The sequence below is a fragment of the Misgurnus anguillicaudatus genome, chromosome 25, assembly GCF_027580225.2.
Source record: "Misgurnus anguillicaudatus chromosome 25, ASM2758022v2, whole genome shotgun sequence".
Lineage (NCBI taxonomy): Eukaryota > Metazoa > Chordata > Actinopteri > Cypriniformes > Cobitidae > Misgurnus > Misgurnus anguillicaudatus.
Window position 1 is genome coordinate 27,081,062 of NC_073361.2, and position 26,967 is coordinate 27,108,028.

Sequence of the window (26,967 nt, forward strand, 5' to 3'; positions counted from 1 at the left end):
AAATACTATATATATATATATATATATATATATATATATATATATATATATATATATTTGTGAAATTATTGACGATCTGTGGTAGCAGCACTCTAGAAAAGATCAAGAAAAGATAAAAAAAATTAGATTTATATTTAGAAACATTTTTAAAACAAACAAATATATATATATATATATATATATATATATATATATATATATATATATATATATATATATATATATATATATATATGAAGAGTTTCGTTGCAAAACGAGATAAATCCATTTTTTTACATTTTTGTCAAAACATGTTTATTATTATGTTATTATTTTGTTTTTATCAATTGGAATGCACAACCAAAAAACGAGATTTCTGAACAATTAAAAAAATGGTGGTTATCTCGTTTTGCAACGAAACTCTTCATATATATATATATATATATATATATATATATATATATATATGAAGAGTTTGGTTCCAAAACGCAATAAACGCCATTTTTGAAAAAAATGAGTTACTGCCAAAATCAGTATTATATCAGGTCAGTGGTTAAAAGTAAATTCTTAATTTTACGCAAAATCCAATATCCGCCGTGTTATTCTGTCATCTTTTCTCCCTTTTTTCCCAAAATGCGACAAACGCCACTCCCACTTTTTTACAGAATGCAATAAATCCATTTCTGATATTACAGCCCACCGTTCACGCAATGTAAACAAACAATGGCGGACGCGCGTAGTACACGGAGTCCTGGTTTTCCTCATCTACTTTGTACTACGTGATCAACAAACAAAACAAAATAATACTTTAATTGCATCGCTAAACCTGTGATGGTTTTCTGTGATGGGAAAGAAACGTAAGCCATCAGCATCTAACAATTTCCCTGAGAGGCACTCCGGAGACGGGTGCTTGTTCTCCCGACAGCATCAAGTTTCTCATGCTAACACATTGACCCCAGAGGATCTTTTTAAAAATTTTACTTATTTTTACTCAAAGTCAACGAAAATCGAGCAGGACCAAAAACATTTTACAGTCGATCGCTGTGAAAGACGTTAAGCGAAGACGTCAAGTAACCGCAATGACAGTGATCTTAATATGACAAAGTAAGTGTTTTGATTAATAACATTAATGTTTATATTTTTAATTAGTGTGTACAACTAGTCAACTAAATGAATATAACATGGCAAAGATGAATGCACATTTATATAGGCTATTGATTCAATAGATTTATAGCATTTTGAATAAAAACTTGTCATGGATTTATTGCATTTTGTGGAAAAAATAATCAGTTTTTATAATAAATCTTTGAAAATCAACTTATGGATTTGAATTTTTTATGTTTTTATAACCTAAAGATGCTGTGTGAAAGTTTGTAACAGAAAATAGTTGTTTTCATCTTGTCACTTTCTTGGTATAGAAAACACGTTTTTACCAAAATTGGTCAAAATGGATTTATTGCGTTTTGGAACCAAACTCTTCATATATATATATATATATATATATATATATATATATATATATATATATATATATATATATATATATATATATATATATATATATAAATTTCATCAAAAAAATTTTTTTTAATTAATATTAAAACATACACCTAGGGTGAGATTATAGCTCTTTAAAGTACACTGTAAGTGTGCCTGTAAAGTGTGCATATATTATATTAAAATAACTATATGGATTAAACATTCACATTCAACTGAAAGTTTGGTTACATACCCTAAGTTTGTCCAGAAAGCCTTTCTTAATGAAAGCAGCTCCACCTCCTCCAAAGGCACGCAGAAGTTTGGGAGTGGGTGGTTTGGGTCCAAACAGAGCCAAGCCCTTCTTCTTCTCCTCATCGGCTTTGGCCGCAGCCGGACCCTTGGCTTTCATCAGTTTTCTGTAAAAATATGTTTCTCAGTATTTTACATTTCAGGGGTGGAGAGCCAAACTAATTCTAGAACCTCAAGACCCAGATCAAAACTACTGTAGACCCCTTACGGTCCAGACCTGGTCCAAGACACAGACTCTGGTTGCAGTGTGTAGGTTCTGGAAACTGTTGAGTGATGATAATCATTTTATTGCTGAGCTGATTCATTCAGATGAACACTAGTTTGGGTGCCAATGTGTCTGTCTGGAGATATGAACACCTTCACTCACCGTCCCTTCCTGGCAAGAACTTTCTGCGATTCAGGATAGTGAATCAAGATATCGTTGAGGTCTTTCTTGTCCAACACAAAGAGGTTGGCGAATCCGTGAGCAGCTACGTTAGCCGTCCTCCTGTTTCCTCCATTGGCTGAAGATTGGAGAAGACTGGGAAAATATACCAGACTTGTCAATCAACCATTCCCCTTTCTGTGGGTGTGGCCAGTTCAAACTCCAATTCATGAATGGACATAACCCTAATCCTATTTTATTAGAACCAATGAGATTTGAAATGTCCTGACATATCTTAATTTAGCGCTGATATGCATTTTTTTATTAAAAGCTCAAAATATCAGTTGCTTTCTCTTAAAAAACGCTTACTGCTTCTTCCATACATTATTTAAGAGTTTACCTGATCTCTCCGAATACACATCCTGCCTTAAGAGTAACAAAGATAATCTTATTGTCTGGTCCACCGATGACCTGTACCTCTCCAGCTTTAATGATGTACATTTCTTTCCCAATATCCCCCTGTAGAGTAATGAAGAGTGAAACCTTTAGTTTTGATGGCTGTTTCCATAATTTGTAACCAAAATGGAAATATGATTCATAAAACTTACCTTCTTACACACAAAGTCTCCAGGCAAATACACAATGGACTTTAGTCTCAGTAGCATATCCACAAGCATCTGATTGTCACAACCCTGTAGAAGAAACAAATTATTGGGAAACTGACTGTATGACTGTATGTTTTATTCATAATGACCCAGTCCCACCTTGAATAGGTCAATCTTTTGGAACGTAGCAAGATTAATGTCCACAGCGATGGCCGTCCTCATTACCAACGGCATCTGTTCCAAAAGCTCAGACTCATCTGAGAAGCAAAAGATTAATTACTTTTAATACATATTGGGGCGGTTTCCCGGACAGGGATTAGACTAGTCCTAGACTAAAATAAATGTAAGAGCTGTCCAAACTGAAAACTGCTTGCACTGACATATCTTAAAATACATCAGTGCCCTTTGTTTTGCCTCAAAATGCACACAAGTAATGGTTTTAGTAAGGCATGTTTGTTATATTTCCTAATTAAACTGAGGCCTAGTCCTGGCTTAAGCTAATCCCTGTCTGGAAAACCACCACATTATCTTCATACATGTTCCTTAGTTTAACGGCCACTGAATGTCAATTTGGCGCACGCAATTTACCCAGCATGCCTTGGGAGTACCAGGTGTAGTTGTACCAGGTGCGAACTCTGGTCTGCACCAGTTTTGGTATGCGGTTTGTCACCATGTATGCCACACAACCATCCATGGATGCACGAAAGTAGGTTTGACCTGCAGTAGCAGCGCCAATGACATCTCTCATCTGTAACAAGAAACAAATCTAGTCGATTGGTTGCTTTCTACTGTATACTGCAGGGAAAACAAGTATTTGACACACCAGCATCCTATCAGCAAGGGGATTTCAGTATGTAGGCCATTGACACAAAATTTCCACCAGATAGCCATCAAGCCAAATACTGAACTCACACAAAGCAATCAGAACATTCAAGTACACAAGCTGAGTCACAATAAATAAAGTGAAATGACACAGAAATGAACACATGAAGAGAACAAAGTGCAAAATGGCATAAAAAGCCAAGAGATCACCTGAAATCTGTCAGTATTGAGAGAGAAACCCTACCCCATCAGTACTAATTGATATCAGCTGCTTTAGTCCTAATTGATGGCTTATAGACCCCTTCAAAGTTTGTAAACATTGAATGACTATCGGGTGCGCGCGCAGCATGGGGTCAAACTGTTCATACCATCCAGGCTTTATAATGTAATCTAACAGGGCTGAAAAATTATGACTTACCTCAAATGAAGTGAACACAACAAACACAAGCCTCTTTGATATTTGCATTGTTCCAGTCTGCACGTTAATTGCTTGCAGCTGCAGATGTTGTATTTTTTTGTTTTTGAGATTCTGCATGAATCGCGAAAACTTAACGAAAGACCTGGTACGATTTTAACAGCCCACGACGTAAGTAGGCATTTTGACGATACCGAATAATACGCAACTCTATCTGCTGTAATGGCTTTTCTGACCCTGACATGCGCAGTGGAAACCGTGCGACGTGAACCGTGAAGGGGTCTATAAAGGCTTCTCATTACCAGGCGGCACACAGGAAAGAATTCATGATGGGTAAAAGCAAAGAACACTCTCAAGATCTTCGTAATCATATCATTGAAACGCATTTTGTTTGGAATGGTTAAATGCGCATTTCCAGAATGCTGAATGTTCCTGTGAGCACTGTTGGGGCCATTTCCAGAAATGGAAAGAGCATCACTTCACCATAAACGTAAGATCCCTGTCCGAGGAGTCAAAAGAATTATCAGGAAAGTTCTCCAAGAGCCAAGAAGCTCTCAGGTAAAATTTCAGGAAGACCTTGTATCAACAGGTACTGTTGTTTCACAGAAAACTAAGCAATGCACTGAAACACCATGGCATCCATGCACGCTCACCACGCAAGACTCCATTGCTGAACAAAAAGCATGTTAAGGCTGGGTTAAAGTTTGCGAAAGAGCATTTGGAGAAGCCTGTGGATTATTGGGAGACTATAGTATGGTCAGATGAAAGCAAAATTGAACTTTTTGGCAGTCATTCTACACACCGGTTTGGAGAAAAAATGTCACTGCCCACCACCCCAATAACACCATACCAACAGTTAAGTTTGGGGGTGGAAGCATCATGGTTTGGGGCTGCTTTCCAGCAAGAGGTACTGGCAGGATGAATGGAGAAATGTACTGGGACATTCTGGATAAAAATCTGCTGCCATCTACCAGAAAGTTGAAAATGAAAAGAGGGTGGACAAACACAAGGCCAAAGAAACAATGAAGTGGTTTCAAAGAAAGAAAATCAAGTTGCTTGAATGGCCCAGTCAATCACCTGACCTAAATCCCATAGAAAATCTATGGAGAGAACTGAAGATCCAAGTTCATAAAAGAGGCCCAAGGAACCTTCAAGATTTAAAGACCATTTGTGTGGAAGAATGGGCCAGAATCACTCCTGAGCAATGCAGACAACTGGTCTCTCCATACAAGAGGCGTCTAGAAGCTGTAATCACCCAAAGGCTTTTCTACAAAGTATTTAATAAATTGTGTTCAATACTTATTCCCTGTGTCATTTCACTTTATTATGACTCAACTTGTATACTTGGATGTTCTGATTTCTTTGTATGATTTTAATATTTGGCTTGACGGCTACATCTGGTGGAGTTTTGTGTCAATAGCCCACTTGGATGTCACCTTGCTGATAAAAATGCTGTTGTGTCAAATACTTATTTTCCCCGCTGTATATGTGGTCTTTCACTACATATTTAGTGTAATCAAACTAATTAATTGATGCTATAGTTTTTTTTCCAGACTAAGACATGGTGAGATGAACATGAATCATATTCATGACTGGAGGAAGAACTTTTAGGGGCGAAAACTTGGGATTAAGGGAAGGAGCTCATGATGGTTACATCATCACATCATGTACCTGTCCAATTAAACTTGAGAAGACAAAGACACCAATGAAAAAGTTTGTTAACTGAAACGTGATTTCAAACACTGTGTGAGGCTCGGGTAGACCACCGATGTTGATCAGGGTCCGCACAGCAAAATAATAACAGCGTAAATACCTGTAAAAGGAAAAGTGAGAGAGAGAAATATTAGTTTAAAAGCATATTTTGATTAGTTTAAAAGAAAGTAAAAAGGCCAAATGTATTACAACAATTAAGCAGCAGACATCAGACAAGCCGGTTCAGCAAAGCCAAAATCAAACACAAAAGAAGCTTCGAAAATGACCAAAAATAAAAAACACGAAGCGCTTCAGGACCAAAGCTTCACAGACAAAAGTCTACCTGTCCGAGAATGATGGACAAAAATATGGCACCGAAAAAATAGTTGGTCATCTGAAAGATTTGACCAAATATGGTCTCAGGAAGAGGAAGTTCTGCGATCATCAGGAGAGATTTTTCCGCATAGAAGAAACAGCGCAGGTAGCTACGAGAATACGAAAACCCAAAAGCCTGCTGTGCTATTACAGTAATTACATACTTAACACCTTAACAGACCAAATAATATAAAAATAATCTTTATATTTTGAATGAATATGAATGAATAGTAGGTAGAATAACATACGCGCTGCCCTGGCCGCTGTACACCCATTTTGTCTTTCCGATGCCCTGGTAGTCAGATGCAACGTAGTACATACAGGCATTGAGGTGAAGCATGAACATCAGGTATCCAATGGTACGAATTACTCTTAAAAAAAGAACAACAATAAAATAAGTATGATCTAGTAAAACAATACGATCTAGTAAAAAGTAAAGATTTGGTTACATACCTCCAGATGTACGCTCTTGTCAAAATACCTTCCAGACGATCACTGAACTCAAAAAATGCCTCGAACTTCAGAATAAAACAAAATATCAATTAAAAAATCAAGATACCCTTTAAAAAAGTACACTTTGTGGTACTTCAAAGGTACACATTGGTACCTTATACATACTGGCACCTAAGGGTACATAACTAAACAAAAATTATATATATTAGGACCTTTTTAAAAGGTACCATCCCTGTGACGACCTTTGTACCTTTTTTCTGAGATTGAGTCTGCAGGTTGCATCTGGATCTGTCGTAAGATGACAAGCATTTACAGTAAGTGTAGTATTCATTACCTTCATTATGCGATTGATCCTGAAGACGGACTTAAATCCAAACAGGAAATATAACAAGTCCAGAGGAAGAACCGACAGAACATCACTCTGAAAAAAACAAGAAATAAAGGTTTCTTTACACTGTTGTTTTAAACATAAAATGTCAACAAATGTCATCTTTTTGCTTTACCTGAAACCTCCCAGATTCCTGGTATTTCTTCTTAATTACAACTCTGTCATACTGAAAGAAAACCGTGAAATCAGATACTTATTTTACTGCACTTACAATTAAAGTCAATGGGGCAAATGTGTTACTGTAGTTATAAATGTTGTCTCAGTCTTTCATTGGCAGGATTACTGTATTTACATAAACATCTAGTTCTGCATTACAGTTGTGACAATAAAGTAATCATGATTTTTGCTACAGAATAAATCTAAATTATTTTTTGTGGCAACACTTTAAAAAAAACAAAAGTGCCAAACAACTAAGGGTGTCATGATTTCGATTTTAAATCAAAATCGATCTAAAATAAGTCACAAATTCAAACTTCGAATTAAAAAATAGGATCGTCGATGCTGCCACGCCCCCATGTCATGTCCGGTAGGCTTGCCAAGCGGGGGAAAAAACTCTCAGAGATTTATGTTCTAAACACAAGCTATGTATTGCTACAACTCCTTGAAATGCATATCATTAACAGGATTACTACCTAGTGATCTGACTTCGGACAAAACGCAGCACTTTGCACGTGCCTCAGCTCGCATGAAACGCATTAAAATAAACAAATGTGTAAGGATTACTACTTTAGATTATGTTTAGACTTCGGACAGATGCGAAAGCGCGTGCACGTGAGATAGAGAGAAGCGCAGCTGGATTTACTTCAGATGCTAGGAGTCCAAAATGCGCGCAGGAGTCCATGTGCGTGCAAGAAGGAATCCTCTCTCTACAAGCTCTCTCGCGTAAAGTGAAGCCCACAAACCCACATGCGAGAAAAAGCATGCAATGTGCATGTTAATGTGAAACTATATTAATACTAATAATAATAATAATATTAATAATAAATATTATAAAACGGTTAGTTTCAATCCTTGATTCTTATTGGTCAATAGGTATGCTTTATTCCAACGGTTCTATTTAATATCACTGCGCCCTTAGCAACACCCTTAGCAACACATAAACATATAATGAGACAAAGTCTGAGAACAGTTTGTTGTTTTTATTTGAGCTTTCATGTTGTTGTTCGCAGTCAGGGACTATTTTTTCTAGCGGAAGGAATGCTTTTATTGATTTAACTTCATGAAAGTTGCACTTATATTTTTTTACTTTAATATTGTGTGGTAACCGTTTTATAAAGGTTTTTTTTATAAAGGTTACGGCTGAAGGGGTTGCAGGCACGCTTCGCGTCGTGCCTAATTTACGATACAGCACAGCCTCTCGTACCTTATTGCTTACATAATGGCATATAGCATTTTTTGTCTTTCAAAAAAAAAAAAAACGAATCAAATCGTGACATTACAATCGAAAATGTAACCGAATCGAGGATTCGGAGAATCGTGACACCCCTACAAACAACGCCATAAAACCATTTTTGGCTGCATGGTTCCATAAGGAACCTTTTATAAAAGCTTTTTTGATGTGGACAAAGTTTCTTTAAACTTCTTTAAACTGGCTTTCTATGCCATTTTGCACCTTTTTCTCTTCATGTGTTCAATACTTATTCCCTGTGTCATTTCACTTTATTTATTATGACTCAACTTGTATACTTAAATGTTCTGATTTCTTTGTATGAATTCAATATTTGGCTTGATGGCTACATCTGGTGGAAATCTTGTGTCAATAGCCCACTTAGAAATCCCCTTACTGATAAAAATGCTGATGTGTCAAATACTTATTTTCCCCGCTGTATTCCTACATGGTAAAAGGTTTCCTTACAATGATGTCTCCACCCTTGCAGAACTGCAGTCGCGGCTGAAAAACGATCATGTCAATGATATAGACGCAGTCAGCCATAAGGTCCAAGGTTATCCACAATGGAATGGTCTCTGGGTTATGATACGGGAAAGCCATACGAACTGGTATGTACCATAGGTTATAGTTGAAGGCAATAGTTACCACACTTAGCCAAGCGATATACCTGCGGTCTAGGAAAAATAGAATAAAAATTATGATCTGAGGTTTTAAAACCACACAGTGGTTGTTTTTTAGGAAATCTGTTGACATATTCAGTAAAGTCTAAAATGTCTGTGGCCATATTTTTTTTATGAATAATAAATACAGATTTGTGATTTGTAACCTGTAAAGGGGTCGATGGATGAGCCCAGCTTTTTGTCCATTTTGTCCTCAATGGGCTTCAACAGGAAATCTAGACAGGTGCAGTGCATCTTTGGACACATGGACTTCTTCTCTGTAGTTGTTTCATCTTTTTTCTCGTCCTTCTTTTCTTCTGGCTTCTTTGCATCCTTAACATCCTCCTCTTTTGTTTTGTCCTTTTCCTCTTCCTCTTTCTTCTTTCTTTCCTCTTCCTCTTTCTTTTTTCTTTCCTCTTCCTCTTTCTTTTTTCTTTCCTCTTCCTCTTTCTTCTTTCTGTCCTCCTCTTTTCTTTTCTTGTCTTCTTCCTCTTTTCGTTTCCTCTCCTCCTCTCTCTTTAAGTAATCTTGTTTCCTCAGGACAGGTGCTAGATGAAGTACAAACATTCTGTTACTGTAAAATTACTATGACCTAATAAATTATTAATACAGAAATGGACCTAAATGTTAACATGAACACTTTAAAGCCCCTGTATATTATTTTATTTGATGTATCACAGTGTTGATCTGTACTCACTGACTGGTGGGCTTTGCTCTGGAGAGGACGCATAGGGATCAATGACCTTCTCCTTGAACATTTCAGTCCGTTCCCGTAAGCGTTTAACAATCTCAATGAGTATATCATCTGAATGCTTGTTTGTCACGATGGGCCGGACAGGTGGAGGAGGTGCTTCTTCACTATTTAGGTCAAAAATACAAAAGGATAAATTAATAAATCAGTGAAATGTTTAAAAGTAACACCCATTTAAAAACTTTGACACTAATGTAAACATGTGGATTCAGACATACATCATATTTTTATATAATGCAAGCCAAACAGCATAAAGGAATTAAAGATATATCCCCCATTATTGGTTTGTTTGTCCAAAAAACAAATCAACAAATATATAAACATACATAACAGTGTTAATACAGCACTTACAAGCTTTTTGAGTGTTGAACATCTTAAAGGAGCTTATAGGAATATTACGTACAAAAATATCTGTGCAAACAATTATGTCATTTAAACTTTAAGAGGCGGTTTCCCGGACAGGGCTTAGACTAGTCCTAGACTAAAATAAATGAGCTGTCCAAACTGAAAACAACTTGCACTTACATATCTTAAAATACATCAATGCCCTTTGTTTTGCCTCAAGTAAGGTTTACAGGCATGTTTGTTAAAACTAGTTATATTTCCTAATTAAATTAAAGCCTAATCCTGGTTCAAGATAATCCATGTAGGCTACGGTAAACCACCCCTAAATCTTTTGGAGGTGGAACTTCTTTTTTATACTTCTATTAACCGCACTAATTCCTATTGGCGGATGTTTTTACTATGTGAAACGTCCCTCTCTGGTATCCTTGCGCAGCTTACGGCATCATCAGCTAACAAATTGATATATATATATAACTATGCACAAAACGGTTAGTAAGCGATTTTTACACTAATATCTTATAGTGACACACATACTAGTTAGCTTTTTTGACCAATTTTTTGACAGGATGTGTATGTTGACATCTATTACCGTGCAATATGCCTTGCCTCACAGACATTCATTGTATAAGCTGTACGTTAAACATTGCTAGTCAATACTTAACTTCTTTTTCTTAAGTAATTTAAATTACCACTCTGAATGCCACTTTACATTATTATTTTAAAAGCATACATACAGTGAAGTAATCGCCAGGTCTCGGTTTAATACTAACATATAGTACTAAATATAGTACTATTGCTATGTTAATATAGTGTGACTGTTTAAAACCAATAAAACAATACACAAAAAGATGTTCATTTTAGGTAAACAGTAGTTAGTTACACTGTTAATTCGTTTTGTTTGCTGACCTCTACTGGTCATGACGGGTCATTACAACACGCGCCAAAATGTTGTTGGTAAACAATGTAAATACACATTACACTACATCCATATATCTGGAGATGTTATAAAACTACTGCAAATATATTGAATACATTTGAGAATTATATTTCTTTCTTTCTTATTAAGCTTTTTTAATCAAACACTTATCATCTTATCATCTCTTCTCAGCTCATCACCATATAATCTTGCAGGTCTCTGTTGGACAGTCATGGATTTATGGATCTTTATACAAACTTGAACTCATCCCAACACTTAGTTAACATGAAGCAACTTGAGTTGTGACTTTAACCTATTTACTTTCCTGATGCACATTATTGGTCTTAATGGTAATTAGATGCAAACTTTATATATCATCTGTTTTACCCCTCAGCAGGTGGTTGGCCATTGACTGGGTCTGCAGGCTTCTCCTCCGGTTTCGGGGCTGGTTCTGGTACCGGTGCTGCCGCTGAGAAAAAACAGTGAGCTTAGTTTCACACATGGGATCTATGCCAGGAGTCAGTTTACAGATGGAGCGAGTGACCCCTGAAGCTGCTTACTGCCTGGTAATGAAATCATCACCAGCATTAATAGTAACGTATATAAATGCCTCTCTTCTGGAAAATATCTTTTTGCAGGTGCTTATAGAATGACTGATGATATAATTCAGAGGATAATTACAATGATAACAGATGACTCACTAGGGGCTTTATCATCTTTCTTGTCTTTGTTTTCCTTGTCTGCAGCTTTTTCTTCCTGTCAGTTGCAGATATCAATCATTATTAGTAGTTTTGCAGACACAACAACAACATTCTCAAATATGAAAGTGATTGTTTAGCTAAATTGTCATTTTTTAATCACCTACAACAGTAACGTTAGCAAAATATTGTTGATCACTTATGGCGTTGCTGTTAAAGGGTCACAGATCATTTTAAACAAAGTAGTAAATATATAAAAGTACACATTTTTCTGATTGTTACGCTAATCTAAATTTTTTTATGTGATGCAACGAAACATCTATCTCTTACTCAGTGTTTGAGACCAAAGGAACACAAATGTATAAGGGTTTATTTTAAATAACTTACCTTGGCAGGTGCTGGAGGAGGAGAAGGGGCTGAAGCAGAGGCAGAGGTCGGGGTCGGACCCACGGTAGGACCCTTCATGAGTTTCGTCAGCTTGCTGAACATGGTTTGCTTACAGACAGTGTTTGAATACTGTAGATCACCGTTGTGTTAGAGCTCTCATCGTCTCCAGTCTACCTTACATTACAGCCTGATTCAATTAGTGGTTTTAGACCACTAATACCCACCTTAAACCGACCTCAGACGTGAGCTGAGGCCACACTTTATCACAGAGAGTAAATGCGGTCTAATGAAGTGGCTTTAGAAACATGCTTACAGCCACATCAAGCATTTTAAAATGTTAAATTGTAAAACAAAATATTATTCTTTAAAAAAATAGTCTAGATTTGTGGTCTAGATTTGTGATTACAGTATATGTGGTTGGCAAAATGCTGTAGTGTTTTTGGTTTCTCTGCATCACAATACTCTTGAGGGAATATCATCAAATTGTCAGAGCTTTAAACAGATTTTACTGGTGCATCTGTGAGCTGTTTTGCTGGATTAGTTTAGCTCATATGGAGCAGTGGACCACTTACTTAATTAAACCTTATAAGCTTTTAGTTCAGCTGAGGGGATTTACTTGTGTGGTTTCAGAGGTGGCTAAGAAGACTTCTTTGATCTTACATCCTCCCTTTCTTTATTCTGCACATATTCATATGAAGTGTTTTCCTGTTTTTAATTTAAAACATATTAATCTTACATAGCCTGCTGCATATTTCAGTGTTTAATTGGGTTAGAGTAGAATATTTAATTTAAAAAAATTCACAAAATGTTCATACATAAATATAAAAAATACATAAAAATACACTCTAAAAATATTGGTTAGTTCAACTTAAAAAAGTGTTTATGGTGCCTTACAGTTTATAGTTAATTCAATTGAAAAATATAAGTTATAAGTTGAGTCAACTAATATTTAGTTAAATTAACTTAAAAAAAAAAATTACAGTGCAGAAGCAAATCCTTAGGTTGCTTTTCATACGCAAGTAAAATCTCATGCTATTCCTTGAAGTACCCTAAATATCCGCCTCTGTGCTCTTAGCTTAGTGGTGGAGCATTGCATTACACTGCAAAAAGTAAAAGTTGGATCAACTTTAAAAAAAAACTTCAATTTGTAATGCCTAAAATTAAAATTTTCAGTAAAAAATGTAAGTAAAATTTGTAAAAAATATTTTACGTGTTACCAATTGAAGTATTTTTTAAGTTGTTCCAACTTTTACTTTATTTGTAGCCGCGCTAAGATTATGGGTTCGAACAACAGAGTGATAAAAATATGGATGTAGTGTCCGTGACGTCACCCGTAGGTTTTTAAAGAGCTTTTTTAAAGCCATAAGTTGGCGGGGGCTGCCGTCGCTATTTCGGCACAACGCATCACTCGCGGATAACCGAAAATGGGTAAAGAGCCGGGATGTGGGTGAAGATGAGGTGGCTGGTCGCTAAAACCACGTCTGCCTAGCTCGACGATAGTGACAACAGTTGCAGTTCACCTGTCACTCAAGTGGCCACGCCCTGAATTATGCACAACTTTAAGGCTTAATATAATGTAAACGTTGAGTTACAAAAAAATCACCCCCCTCACAGTTGTCATAAAAGGCAAAATTAGCTATATAGACCAAAAATTCCTTTTGTACCAGGATGTTATCGTTAAAGTTGGGCATTTTAACATGGGGGAATCTATGGGATTGACTCACTTTTAGAGCCTGCCTCTAGTGGCCAGTCGATGAATTGTTTCACGATAGAGATCGGAAGGTTTTCCTTGGTTCAAACCCAGAAAACATGTACTTTTAAACATTTTTTTAATGCACTGCAAGTTGCTTTGGATATAACATCTAGCAAATGCATAAATGTAAATATAGGAGTAAATAAATATGATCATTTGTATTACCACAGTATTGTGCATCCCTACTGAGAAAAACAATATAGATTCTAATAGTTTACATTGCCATTTAATTTCCATTACTATCATGATTTATATATTTCCCCATAAAACCATTACAGAATTGTGATTGGGGTCTTAATAGGATTTTATGTTGTGCTGTTGGTTCCCATTTAATTAAATAACATCCCACTAATAGAATCCAACACATACCAGTAAAGACCCAGAGAGAGAATTTTAATTTCTGCTAAAACCAACCCAATTCCCATTATAACCATTAAATCCATTAGATTTAATCCATTAGATGGCTTCTATTGTTTTCAGCAGGGATATCAGAACACCATGGTACAGTATAAGTACCTGATACAATATATACTTAAAAATATGCACTAAACTAACTAAAGCTTGCTGATACCTTTTGTTGCACAGTCATACCAACCAAGATAATAATCATCACAAAACCTCTAATGAAAAATTTACTTTTACTTTAGGAAATGAGTGTAATCTGAGAAGCCTAATACAGTATGTCTGTTACCATAGCACACAGCAGTAGGGCAAACACAGCCGCTATTGCACTCTACTCACTTCACATCAACAAAAATAGAGACGTTTTTAAAACACTGATAGTTCTTAATATTTCCTAAAAATATATAACATAAATAAAGACACCATGAACTTTATGGCTCTTCAAACAATCACACACAGATCCCTACATTCAGGTAAGAGATCATCAGTGCAGTATGCAGATCAACATATAAAATTAAATAAAGACCTTGTTTTTATCCTTAAGGCTTGCATAATGATTTGTATATTGGGTGTCTGAGTATATTGGAGATACCTTTTTAAAACAAAAACAAGGAAAAGAGTTTTGTTGCGTGTTGTTTGTCTAGTACACGGTTTGTTAAATACGGTTTGTGTCCACAGGTGAACAAAGACTGGCAGCCATTGACTACACAGAGCTGAGTGACTTGTGCAGAATAATAGAGCTAAATAATAGGTACAGTAGGCTGTATGTACTTGTTATTAATGTGGTAAATAAATATAGATATGCACCTGATTTGTTTTCTGTTTTGTAAAGTAGTAACTACTGTAAGATCTTTTAATAGCCAATTTTAGAAAAAGATATTACTATAACAGCGTTACTTATCTTCACAGTTGTACTTCTACTGAAGAGGCCCATAAAAAATTCATGAACTCTTATAAAAGAGTTTTACTGCGACCTCAGACATCTTTACCCAGAATTCACCTCAAAAGCAGCATGTAAGTATTTAATAGAAAATTATCACGAAGTAAAAATAGAAATATAAAATGAATAAGTAGCACAGGTTTATTTGTAGCAATAGCCAACAAAACTGCATGGGTCAAAATTATTAATTATGCCAAAATTTATTAGGATATTACGTAAAGATCATGTTACAAGAAATTTTGTAAATTTCCTATGTAAATATATATAAAAAAAATTATTAGTAGGCTAATATATGTTGCTAAGGACTTCATTTGGTCCACTTTAAAGGCGGTTTTCTCAATATTTCGATTTTTTGGACCATCACATTCCAGATTTTCAAATATTTGTTTATCGACCAAAGATCTGTTCATGCGGTGGTCACCATAGATCAGAAGATCACAGTTTTTTTGTCATTAAAGGGGCCATGGCATGAAAATCTGACTTTTTTCATGTTTAAGTGCTATGATTGGGTCCCCAGTGCTTCTATCAACCTAGAAAATATGAAAAAGATAAACCCAGTAACTTAGTTTTGGTAAACCATTCTCTTCAAGCACATGGAAAAATAGGTTGTTGAAATTTGCCTCTCCTTATGATGTCATAAGGAGCTCTTATTATAATAATACCACCCTTTAATCTGCACTATCCAACCACGTCGCAGCCATTTAGTGCAGAGAAAAGCACAATTGAGTTTTAATTGCAACAAATCAACATCATTGTGATCAGTGTTTGAATTTCATCAGCTCATTTGCATTTTAAAGGACACACCCAAAACGGCACATTTTTGCACACACCTACAAAGTGGCAATTTTAACATGTTATAATAAATTATTTATTTGGTATTTTGAGCTCAAACTTCACATATGTGCTCTGGGGACACCAAAAATTTATTTCACATCTTAAAAAAGTCTTGTGCTTAAAAAAGCTGTCATCCACGCCGCGTATCTCCCGCCCGGTGGAAGCATCTCGTCGGTCTCGTAAAGTTTAATCGAAGCTCAGCACTGGATATAGCCGAATAAACATAACCTGGTGAGACAATGACTTTTCTTCATCGAGGTAAACGTTTCCCCCTGACGCCAGACGGACGTCTAGGAGTGACAAAATTACGGTAGGACTGTGCAAACAAAGTATCTGTCTAGCATTACCATGTCAGTGTATTGATTCATTGTTCCCTCATAGTTTGCAAGAGACATTTAATAAATGTATAATTAATATTAAATAAACTAAGCATATTTAATAAACTAAGACGTAGGCTATTTAATAAACTGAGCTTATTCATCTGTCAATATGAAATGCGACTTGGCAATTCTAATTAATGATCGGAAGAACGCGTATCGACCACCGTTACTGAAAAATATGCACGTATGTCCATTTAAACTCAATTTTGGTAAAATGTGGATTATGTCATTACACTGGCAAGAATATGGTTACATGTAAAGATGCCGTATCAAGTATGACAACGCTACATTCAACTGCTTTTGAAATACGGTGTTTTTTCACTTCCTGAAAAGTAACCGTTTTGGACATACGTGAGTTTCATCGGGCAGCGACGATATGGTGTCCCCAGAGTATGTATGTGAAGTTCTAGCTCAAAATACCATATAGATAATTTATCTGAGCAAAAATGTGCCATTTGGGCTGTGTCCTTTAAATGCAAATAAGCTGATCTCTTCACTAAATGGCAGTGCCGTGGTTGGATAGTGCAGATTAAGGGGCGGTATTATCCTCTTCTGACATCACAAAGGGAGCCAAATTTCAATGAGCTATTTTTTCACATGGTTAAAGAGAATGGTTTACCAAAAAAACCTTTCATTTACAAGCACCCAATTATAGCACTTAAACATGGAAAAAGTCAGATTTTCATGATATGTCCCCTTTAAAGTGCAGGAACACAGATCAGTAGGAAGTTTCTAATCCAAGCTAAACCCATCAAGTTTATACCATCTAAGTTTGGACAGGTGATTTATTTACTGTATTTAATAATCAAATGTAGATTATGTATTAAAGCTATAAAATGCTTAGTAGAAATATATAGCAAACACATACACAACTACAAATCAAATGGAGCTGTTAAGTTAAACAACGTTTTATGTAATGTCCCACGAGTAATTCTGCACTTAAAAATTCAGTGCATGTCTTATTTTACAATCCACATATATTTCAGTTAGTGATTTATATTTGCAGATTGAAATAATCCTTGGATCGTACCACCTAACAGAAAGCAAACACTGCACTCCCCTTTGTTAGACACTTAAATAAGATCATTAAAAAGATTTATTGGACTTAACTTTTGGTGCATGTGAAGTTGCACAGCAGTTTTGTTTTCCACTAATGTGCATTTTGCTGAAAGCATTTTGAGTTTGTTTTTTCATTTCAGAATTCAGTTATAGTTTTGCTGCAAAACTAAATTACCTGTTGGGAATGACTAAAATTGTATTGTACAGAAACTTTGATAATAACAGCGCGTTGGAGCGTTTCTCTCCCCACGAGCCGAAGCGAAAAGAAGTGCATGCGTCATTATATTCTAAAAATCCTCATTGTGCTTTTTTAGTAAGTTGGAGCTTGGCGAGTGAAAGTCACAAACAGGAAACGGTTTCTAAAGGACACGTGGGCTGAGGTGTGACGCAGAAACTCTGATCCTGTCAATCAGGAGATGTACTGAGCAATGTTTATAGTCCTCTAACAGCTTGCCATGTTTTTGTGGGTAGTGACATATGAGTCATGATTCTCATTGACGGAAATATAGATCTTTTCCCATTTGGGATGGAATCTCTTGTGAAGTGCTCACAAAGGAGACTTATTTAAGGGTTGGTTTAAGTGAAAATTGGTGTGTGATTACCTTCTGTTGTAGTCTTGAAAGATCATTGTGATGAAGGCACTGCTAAACTTTTTATTGAACATCTGAAAGTTTAAACATAGGCCTACCTACTCATTCTTTATTATTACGTTTTCTTTTCTTTTTATTCATGCACTCCAACACTGATGAACTTGAGTTCAATATCCTAAAATAAATATTTGATTGAGATGCACAAAAAATAAACATAAACCAGTGGCGGCCGGTGGGTGACTTTTTTTTTTCGAGGGCGCTCGATGTGAAGTTCGTCACAACATGTATGTAACCCGTCATGTGTGTGGTTCCTTTTTTCAAAATATGTGTTCTGCGCATCGAGAGATCATGTGTGCATCACGTGTCTTGTCAAAATAAGTGCCTGCTGCAGACGCGTCTAAAGGGTTTATGATAAAAGAAACGCTCACGTTTGCCAGATACTCGCATTATCTTATGCGTAATCAGAGTTTACTGTTAAGGGAGTGTCTCGCGTGTATTTTGTGATCGTGAGCGTCTCTTTTATCATAAACAATTTTGACGCGTGTGCAGCAGGCATTTATTTTGACAAAACACGTGATGCACGTGGTTCAAATGACGCAACAAACGCATATTTTGAAAACGCAAGCAACACACATGACACTCCGAACACTTACTTTGAATTAGCGCCCCTCGGATGAGCAGTCACGAGCCGCCACTGACAGAAACACATTATTAACTTCTCTGTGTTCCTTTTAACAGTCGAACTTCAATGAAGCTGAGATTTTCTGAGTCTTCTCATGAGTTCAGAAGACAGCCAGATGGAAAACTTACACAGGAGTCACTCATCAGTCATGTGATCAAAGCCCTTAAGAAACTGTGAGTATAACAAAGATAATGTTTCCTGCCTGACAGAGTTTTTAAAAAATAATGTGAAACAAAATAATGAAAGTTGATAATGTAATGATAAATTGTATTTATCCAGACAGGATACTTTTCATTATTATAAAAATGAGAATCTAATGGGCATTTTCACTAATACATTATAAAAAATAGAAATGCCACATTTTAAAGGGGACATTTAAAAATGTAAAATAAATCTTTGGTGTCCACAGAGTGCGTATCGTTATGTGATGTTTTAGCTCAAAATATCCCATAGATAATTTATTATAGCATGTTAAATTTGCCGCTTTGTAGGTGTGAGCAAAAATTTGCCATTTTTGGGTGTGTCAATGCAAATGAGCTGATCTCTATAGAGACAGAGCGCAGTTATGCAAATTTGAAAACCACGCCCACCGGGGGGGAATTCAATCCAACTGTCTCCATTGACCCTGCACTGCGAGAAGCCGCCTCCTTGTCATTTCTGGCTTATAACAAAAAACTGAATAATGCCTAAAAGCTGCTGTGTGACAATATGTACAGCTAACAAGCCAAAGAACCCAGAAATAAGTTTTTATAAGCTGTCGAGCCGTAAAACCCAGCCTTTAAGGAGAATAAAGTGGATCGCCGACTGCGTTTCCCCCTATTGGACGCAGTTCTACTAGTGGAGGTGCTGTGGGGGGTTGCCTGTGTCCATTTTTGTGTCTTTGAGCGCTCGTTTTTTGGGGTCGACAGCTTATAAAAACTTATTTACAGATTAAACTTAAAAACAGAATAATACCTAAAAGCTGCTGTGTGACAAGGTGTACATCTAACACGCCAAAAAAATAAATAAAAATTTTTTTATAAGCTGTCGACTTCAAAAAACGAGCGTTTAGACACAGAAATGGAAACAGGCAACTTTTCATAGTACTCCTATTAGTAAAACTGCGTCCAATAGGGGGAAACGTAATCGGCGATCCACTTTATTCTCCTTAAAGACTGGGTTTTACGGCTCGACAGCTTATAAAAACTTATTTCTGTGTTCTTTGGCTTGTTAGCTGTACATATTGTCCCAAAGCAGCTTTTAGGCATTATTCAGTTTTTTGTTATAAGCCAGAAATGACAAGGAGGCGGCCTTTTGCAATACAAAGTCAATGGAGACTGTTGGATTGCTTTCCCCCCCGGTGGGCGTGGTTTTCAGGTTGTGACGCGCTGCGCTCTGTCTCTATAGTGCAGATTAGAGGGTGGTATTATCCCTTTCTGACATCACGAGGGGAGCCAAAATTCAATGAGCATTTTTTTACATGCTTGCACAGAATGCTTTACCAAAACTAAGTTACTGGGTTGATCTTTTTCACATTTTCTAGGTTGATAGAAGCACTGGGGACCCAATTATAGCACCTGAACATGGAAAGTCTGATTTTCATGATATGTCCCTTTAATATATCTGGTATTCTGCACTGTCAGAAATAAAGGTTTGAAAGCTGGCATAGGGTGGTGGTAACATTTTAAAAAGTATACCTTTGTACCTAAAAAGGGCATATTATATACATATTGGTACTTTGTAGACAATGGTCCCTAAAAGGTACATATCTGTATACCTAAATGATACATATTAGGACCTTTTTAAAGATTACCGTCCCAGTGACACCTTTATTTCTGACAGTGTTACTACATGAATTCTTAAGTGTTGGTTGGTTTATTTTCATACTGATTTATGCTATTATACCGATTGCATATTTAGTTTTTGATTTGCAAAGTTTAGTTTTTCCATCAACCAACAGAGGGCAGTGTAGACCCTCGTCCGTACAGTACATCAAACAATCATGCCATATTTCTGAGTAACACCCATCCCAGGATTTATTTGCTTTATCTTAAAACGATCCCAGTTTTATGTCAGAGCTGTTGCAAATTAAAACCAAAGCTTTAATTTTAACAATCAGGAAGACATTTTGAGAACTTTGTTAAATGACATCTGGTAACATTTTATTGAGAGCCCCAGAGCATTATACCGAACTGGACAAATCTCTTGCCAAAAGCTCTCTGCCATTATCTTATAGCATTATCTTAATTCATATTGATAGGCCCTGTTTTATCTTCCTGCTGTCATGGGTCATTTTTATGAGAATATCGTAGGAAGAAAGCAGGAAGGGGAGAATGTGCATCATGGGATTCTGGTATTGAAGCCTACAGATCTCTTTATATGTTGCTTGTAGATTTGGGGATGCCATTTCCTTTAATATCATATCTCTCATACATTTACTGTCTGATAGTCTGTGGCCATGTTGGGCAGATTATACGGGACACAAAACACAGGATATATTTTACTAGTGGTGGATAGGAGCTGGGAATAGTGCAAGGTTTGTGTTGTGTGTAGGTTTTGCCTGTGCAAAACTCATCGCCAAGAGAGTTGTGTGGGTGGCAAGTTGTTGTTATGCAGTTGTTAAGACGTTCTGAGTATTCAGTTTATTGTTGAGCATTTTGCAGATATTTTATTTAAATGTACATTTGATAGGTATGTGCTGGAAATCCACAAAATTACATAATTATATTCATGGATATAACAAGATTGAGCATTACTATGAATAGAGCGGCAATGCAACGCTCTTGCGCTGAATGTCCCGCCTTCCAGTTAAAAGAACCAATCATCAATTGATAAAGACTGACGCATGAGGCGATTGTCAAACTGTAGCTAAGAAGTAGGGCTGTCAAAAGATCAATCGCGATTTATCGCATACAAAATAAAAGTTTGTGTTTGCATAATATATTTGTGTGTGCATTGTCTGTAATTATTTTGTATGTATAAATACACACATACACAAACATGTATAAATTTAAAATGTAAATAAAATATAAAATATATCAAAATCTAAATATATAAATATATATAAAAATATAAAATATATCAAAATCTAAATATATATATATATATATATATATATATATATATATATATATATATATATATATATATATATATATATATATATATATATATATATATATATATATATTTATTTAGATTTTGATATATTTAACGGAATATATATATATGTATATTCCGTTAATGTACACATATATATACACACACACACACACACACACACATTTGCATATATATATATATATATATATATATATATATATATATATATATATATATATATATATATATATATATATATTTATTTATTTAGATTTTGATATATTTTATATTTTATTTACATTTTAAATTTATACATGTGTTTATTTATATATATGAATGTATGTATGTATGTAAATATATGATAAAATTTTTCATAATTTATTATTAAATATATGTTAATGTGTGTGTATTTATATATACAAAATTATTACACATAGTGCACACATATATATTATGCAAAAACAGACTTTTATTTTGTATGCGATTAATCATGATTAATCTTTTGACAGCCCCAATAAAAAGTAATTTTGATTTTAGCACACGGTTTTAGTTATATCTGTCTTTCCCCATTCAATTAAATAGGCCTTTAGTCTTGCATGACTGAAATAACTGCTCGGAGGCGTTGCAGACATGGCCGCCTAGTGGTGCGTCTTCCCTAAAGGGACTTTGATCTAACCTTGGCCTTGGCTTGCTGGCAAGTTTTACAGTTGAGTAATGTGACGATTAATAGTCATGGTTATGGATTATTTCAAATTCCTAACACTAACAAATTTGAGCAATAATAATAGACTTAGCAAACATCACTGATAACATACCCCCAAATCTAATGGAATTGGCCACACCATCACATAGGCAAAAGCTTCATTGGTACATCACGGTAGACCCTAATAAGCATGCATACTGAGCACTCAGCATGTCAGAGATGGACTGGGCCCTAGGCAAAGTTAATGGAGGCAGATGGCAGAACATTTCTCCTGGAATGGATCGCTACTTTGATGTGCTTTGCATGCTTCGCTATAACAAGAGAACATTAGTGCTTTAATGTGGCGTAATAAAAGTGAGTAATATGGATCACATACCGAGAGCTTGGACAGCTATAGGCAGGACTTCTTGCGATGCCCCCAGTTGTACTTGCGATAACGTTACCCGCAGGATCACGGTTATGTCCTTGTAAACGACCATCATTGGATCCCGCAAAGATCATAATGCTTTTTCATGACTTCATGGATTTTTTGCCAGCTCGCTGTCTGGAAATCTGGGTCACATATGCCAAGTACCACTGGGGGAATATGTTCAAAGATGTGTGCTGGATAACAGAAGTAGGTCATGGTTTTATTCGATATGGGAGACGGGATCGTCTCACCCCTGTGACATTCAGCGCTCTGTGTTGTGAAAGAATCCAAGCCTTGTGGAAATGAGATTAGAAAGGGTAAAAAAATGGTAAGGCTGTAGTGATGGACGCTCAACAGTGCCATAGAAGTCATAACTGAATGCCGAATAAAAGACCAAGGGTTCACAAACTAACCAAAATAATCATCACCGATTTGTTTTAATGTCAATATGATTTAAAGAGCAACTATTTCATTGCTAAAAAACAATGTTATTTTGTATATTTGGTATATGTTTGCGTGGTTTATGGTTAAAAACACATTATTTTCCACATACCACACATTATTGTACCTCCAGATTTCACTCTCTTCCTAAAACGCAAAGATTTGAAAAGCTCCCTGATTGGCCAAGTCTGTACGTTGTGATTGGTCTGAATACCTCTGACGTCAGCAGGAAATGTGACGCTCCTTACCATGTTTGAAAGATTCAGCTGTTAACAGGAGTTAACTTCCAGGCTGTGAGTCCGAAGCGGGAGGAATTATGATAATGTCGGTCTTGTCTACATCACCAATCTCAGGAAGTAAACTGTTGCCTACAATCCGTGTGTTTGTTGTAGTCCAAGAGATTTACATTGGAGACGATAACTCGCATCATCGTTTACTTTGGTGTTTGTATCTTTTGCATATCGTAAACATGTACTAATACACACGTACACACCAAAGGACATGTAAAAACTAGGGCTGTGAATCTTTGGGTAGACAGCGAATCGATTCGATTCACGATTCAAAGGTTTCCGATTCGATTAAAAAAAAAAAAAGATTTTTGCTAATCAAAACGATTTAATTCGATTCGATTAACAATTAAATTTGAATCGATTTGATTATTAACGATTCTGTTCTGTAAAATAGTATACATCTGCATCTGAGCAAATAAAATAAATATTTGGGAAATTCATGACCATTTAATCGATTTTCAATAACTTGATTCAGGACTTCAGTTTGATAGCTTAACTTCTTAGGACTCAAATAATACATTAGAGCAAGTAAACCAAGAAAAAATAATACTACCGGTACTTCTTACATATTCAATGCACCATAAGCTTTTATTGTAAACATTGCATACATTTCCTGAACATTTAGGAAATACAGCAAAGTGTGTAAAGGAGTAGCACTTCTCACGTCTGACCCTGAAATATTAGCTGGTTTAGGTGCAGGTATGTCTATCTTAATGGCATGGCGTCTGCGGAGAGGTTTGTTGTTTTCCAAAGTATTTTACCTCAGATTTACAATGTCTGCAAACTGCAATGGACTTGTCAATCTTTCCATTTACTTTGTGAAAACCGAAGTAATCCCAAACCTTTGATCTCATTTTGGCTGGTGCTTTGCAAATTTCTCCTTGGTGTCCCTCCATTTGTGCACTGTCTGCTGCGTTTATTCAAATGACAGCAAACAGGCGCGCCACGAATTCAAGATTAATGACGTAATCCACTGCGCCACTGTAGTTAGGGCGCATTTTATGTCGCAGATGTAACTAATTTAAGATGTATATATTTTTATTATCCATCATATTCATTATATAATCACGATTCATTCGATTTTTAAATATAAAATCAAAACAAACGATTCTCGATTCAAAAATCCAGGTTTCAAGATCGATGCATATGCATCGGCAGGATTTGTAATCGATGCATCGAGAAAACTAATGAATCGTTACACCCCTAGTAAAAACGTGAATCGGACAATAGGTGCTCTTTAAACATGGACCCTGTTTACTTTATAGTGCACGTTTCCGTGCTTTGTTGTGTATGAATGTATCAATGCACATTATTAAAAACGTCTTTGTTACCTTTCAGGGCTCCAGAATGCCACCAAAATGTATGAGTGTGCCACTGAATTTTACATCCAGTTGCACATGTGCGACCAGTAAATTTGACCTTTTTTTTATGATGTGACACTGAATTTGAAACAGCACATTGTACTTTCTGCATCTATCATCAAAGTATGTATTAGCAATACAGTGGAAATTTGTAGAAATGTCATTATTTAATTAGCATGTTGATTTACGGTGTGTGCCCCTAAATTTTTTGGTTGCACCCCTAAAATTTTCAGTTGGGGGCCAGTGTGCTCCTAGGGAAAAAAGTTAGTCTGGAGCCCTGCCTTTTATTTAAACTAAATAGCTTGCTCGTTTTTTTTGCTCACGTCACAAATTTGTCCCTTTCGGTTCATAATGGTACCTAACGCCCACTTTTCTCAATCCCCTGGATGCAATAACTACACCATCTGTGCCCAAACAGCATCTTTTCGAAAGCAATGACATCTTGGGTTTTACCTGGATCTACATAAGATTGCAAAAGTTAGTGACATAAGGTGCTTTCATTCGTAAGATGGTATGTTTCTGTGTTTTACACATCTTTTATATGTTTTATTAATCAGACGGTAATGAAATAATCTAAAGGTCATTTGCCGACCTGCTGTGTAATCACTCAGTCATATGCCTGTTTGTTTTCTTTACATCTGGTCCTGTCACCAAGCCAGATTTCCCCATCCAGGTCTCATGGGGTGCCGAACCAACTGTGCTGGCAAAGTACGTCCACACACGCATGCATACACACACAGTTCCTGTTCATGCACACTGTTCCCGTGAGAGCCTGTCTCTTTGCCAGCTCTGGAGGCAGGAAGTGCTTGGCTTCCCACCGTGCTGGCTTCGCCCATGTAGTTTGACTTCCAGGAGGGCGATGTAAAAGGCAGAGTTTGGGGGGGGGCAGCGGAAGACGTTCAGCTTATTTTACGAAGGAAGCCGGCCAGCACGGCCTGCTTTGTGCGCAAATTCTGACTGTATTTTGGTTATAGTTCATGTATTTATTTTGCTCTGTGATTCAGAGCTCTGACCCGTACTCTAGATTTCCATTTTCCCACAATTCCCCTCATGTGTTTCCCGGGGATGTGTGCTGGATTGTGAAACGTACTTTGACCTAGAAAAGCTTTGACTGTTACCTGAAGCTCTGATTGGCTTTCGTTTGTATTTCCCTTGATATAGCATGAGACCCTAGGACCCTTTAAGGGTCTGCGGCCCCCTTTTGAAGACTCATGGTCTACATACATTTCCCACTCAAGTTTATTAGGTCCATGTTGCACGTTGTGATCTTTCATGAGAATCACACAGGCTTTAGTCATTGTGGCCATTATAATGAACTTTTAGACTGAAATCAGTGTGAAAAGTTAGGGTTAGCTATCCTGATTCTGTTATCATACAACTGCGTTTGGTTTGATCGGATGAGACATTTAATGGCTTAGAGAATTTGTGAAGGAGAGTGAGGTGACTATTTTGCACTAGCATATATTCCTGTGTTAGTTAAGCTTGTTGACCTATTAACGTTGGGAAGGTTTGCAGGTTAAGCTCGTTTGAAGCCTGGTTGGGACACCAGCATGTTTCAACAGCACAACATGCACTGGAAATCCATTTAGACAGAGATTTTCAATAGAGAAACATTGATCATTTTAGTGAATTGAACACAGGTGCGCAGTACAGGGAATTTGGATACTCATACTGAATCACACAAACATGTAAAATCCACCTTCTTATCCATTTTGCTTCATCAGGGGACGCCGTAAGCGGATTTCTGTCTATTAAGATTGTAAAAACCACAATATAACATCTGTCACCATCTATATATACAGCCAACTGGCTTAATTATCTTCCAAGGGAGTTCAGACGTGTATATCACGTAAAATGTTTCGTTTTATGGTTTTGTCTTGAAGTTTAGATCATTTGGAAAGCTCTGGGGATGTGTGCTTAGACAATGATTGGCTGGGTTTCCTATTAGCCTACATTATCTAAACCACTGATGTACTATATTTGCGGTTAAAGAGGTTGTCATGGTAACAGATGAG

The 26,967-nt window shown here is 36.3% G+C and overlaps 2 protein-coding genes across 3 annotated transcripts in view; one reads left to right on the top strand and one right to left on the bottom strand.

Annotated features, from left to right (window-relative positions):
* Positions 1–27: 27 nt before the first annotated feature.
* cngb3.2 (cyclic nucleotide gated channel subunit beta 3, tandem duplicate 2) lies at positions 28–12,244 on the bottom strand. 2 transcript variants are annotated; one of them, XM_055182321.2, is made up of 18 exons: positions 12,028–12,244; positions 11,644–11,698; positions 11,330–11,405; positions 9,628–9,788; positions 9,098–9,478; positions 8,737–8,945; positions 6,997–7,047; positions 6,828–6,914; positions 6,494–6,558; positions 6,289–6,411; positions 5,645–5,786; positions 3,325–3,484; positions 2,896–2,993; positions 2,740–2,823; positions 2,532–2,650; positions 2,135–2,287; positions 1,712–1,874; positions 28–92 (listed from the first exon to the last, which is right to left on the bottom strand). In XM_055182321.2, exons 1-18 carry the CDS (start codon positions 12,127–12,129, stop codon positions 66–68), a joined length of 2,256 nt encoding a protein of 751 aa, XP_055038296.2. In that variant the 5' UTR covers positions 12,130–12,244; the 3' UTR covers positions 28–65. The 2 variants fall into 2 exon arrangements, with proteins under 2 accessions (XP_055038296.2, XP_073719802.1); XM_073863701.1 differs by having other exon boundaries at positions 11,330–11,411.
* Positions 11,437–26,967, top strand: part of cnbd1 (cyclic nucleotide binding domain containing 1) — a 57,909-nt gene continuing 42,378 nt past the window's right edge. The window contains exons 1-5 of the mRNA XM_055182326.2: positions 11,437–11,508; positions 12,036–12,091; positions 14,861–14,933; positions 15,092–15,196; positions 18,724–18,840. Coding sequence (XP_055038301.2) covers positions 15,126–15,196; positions 18,724–18,840 — 188 coding nt within the window. The 5' untranslated portion in view covers positions 11,437–11,508; positions 12,036–12,091; positions 14,861–14,933; positions 15,092–15,125. The remainder of the gene's footprint in view (positions 11,509–12,035; positions 12,092–14,860; positions 14,934–15,091; positions 15,197–18,723; positions 18,841–26,967) is intronic.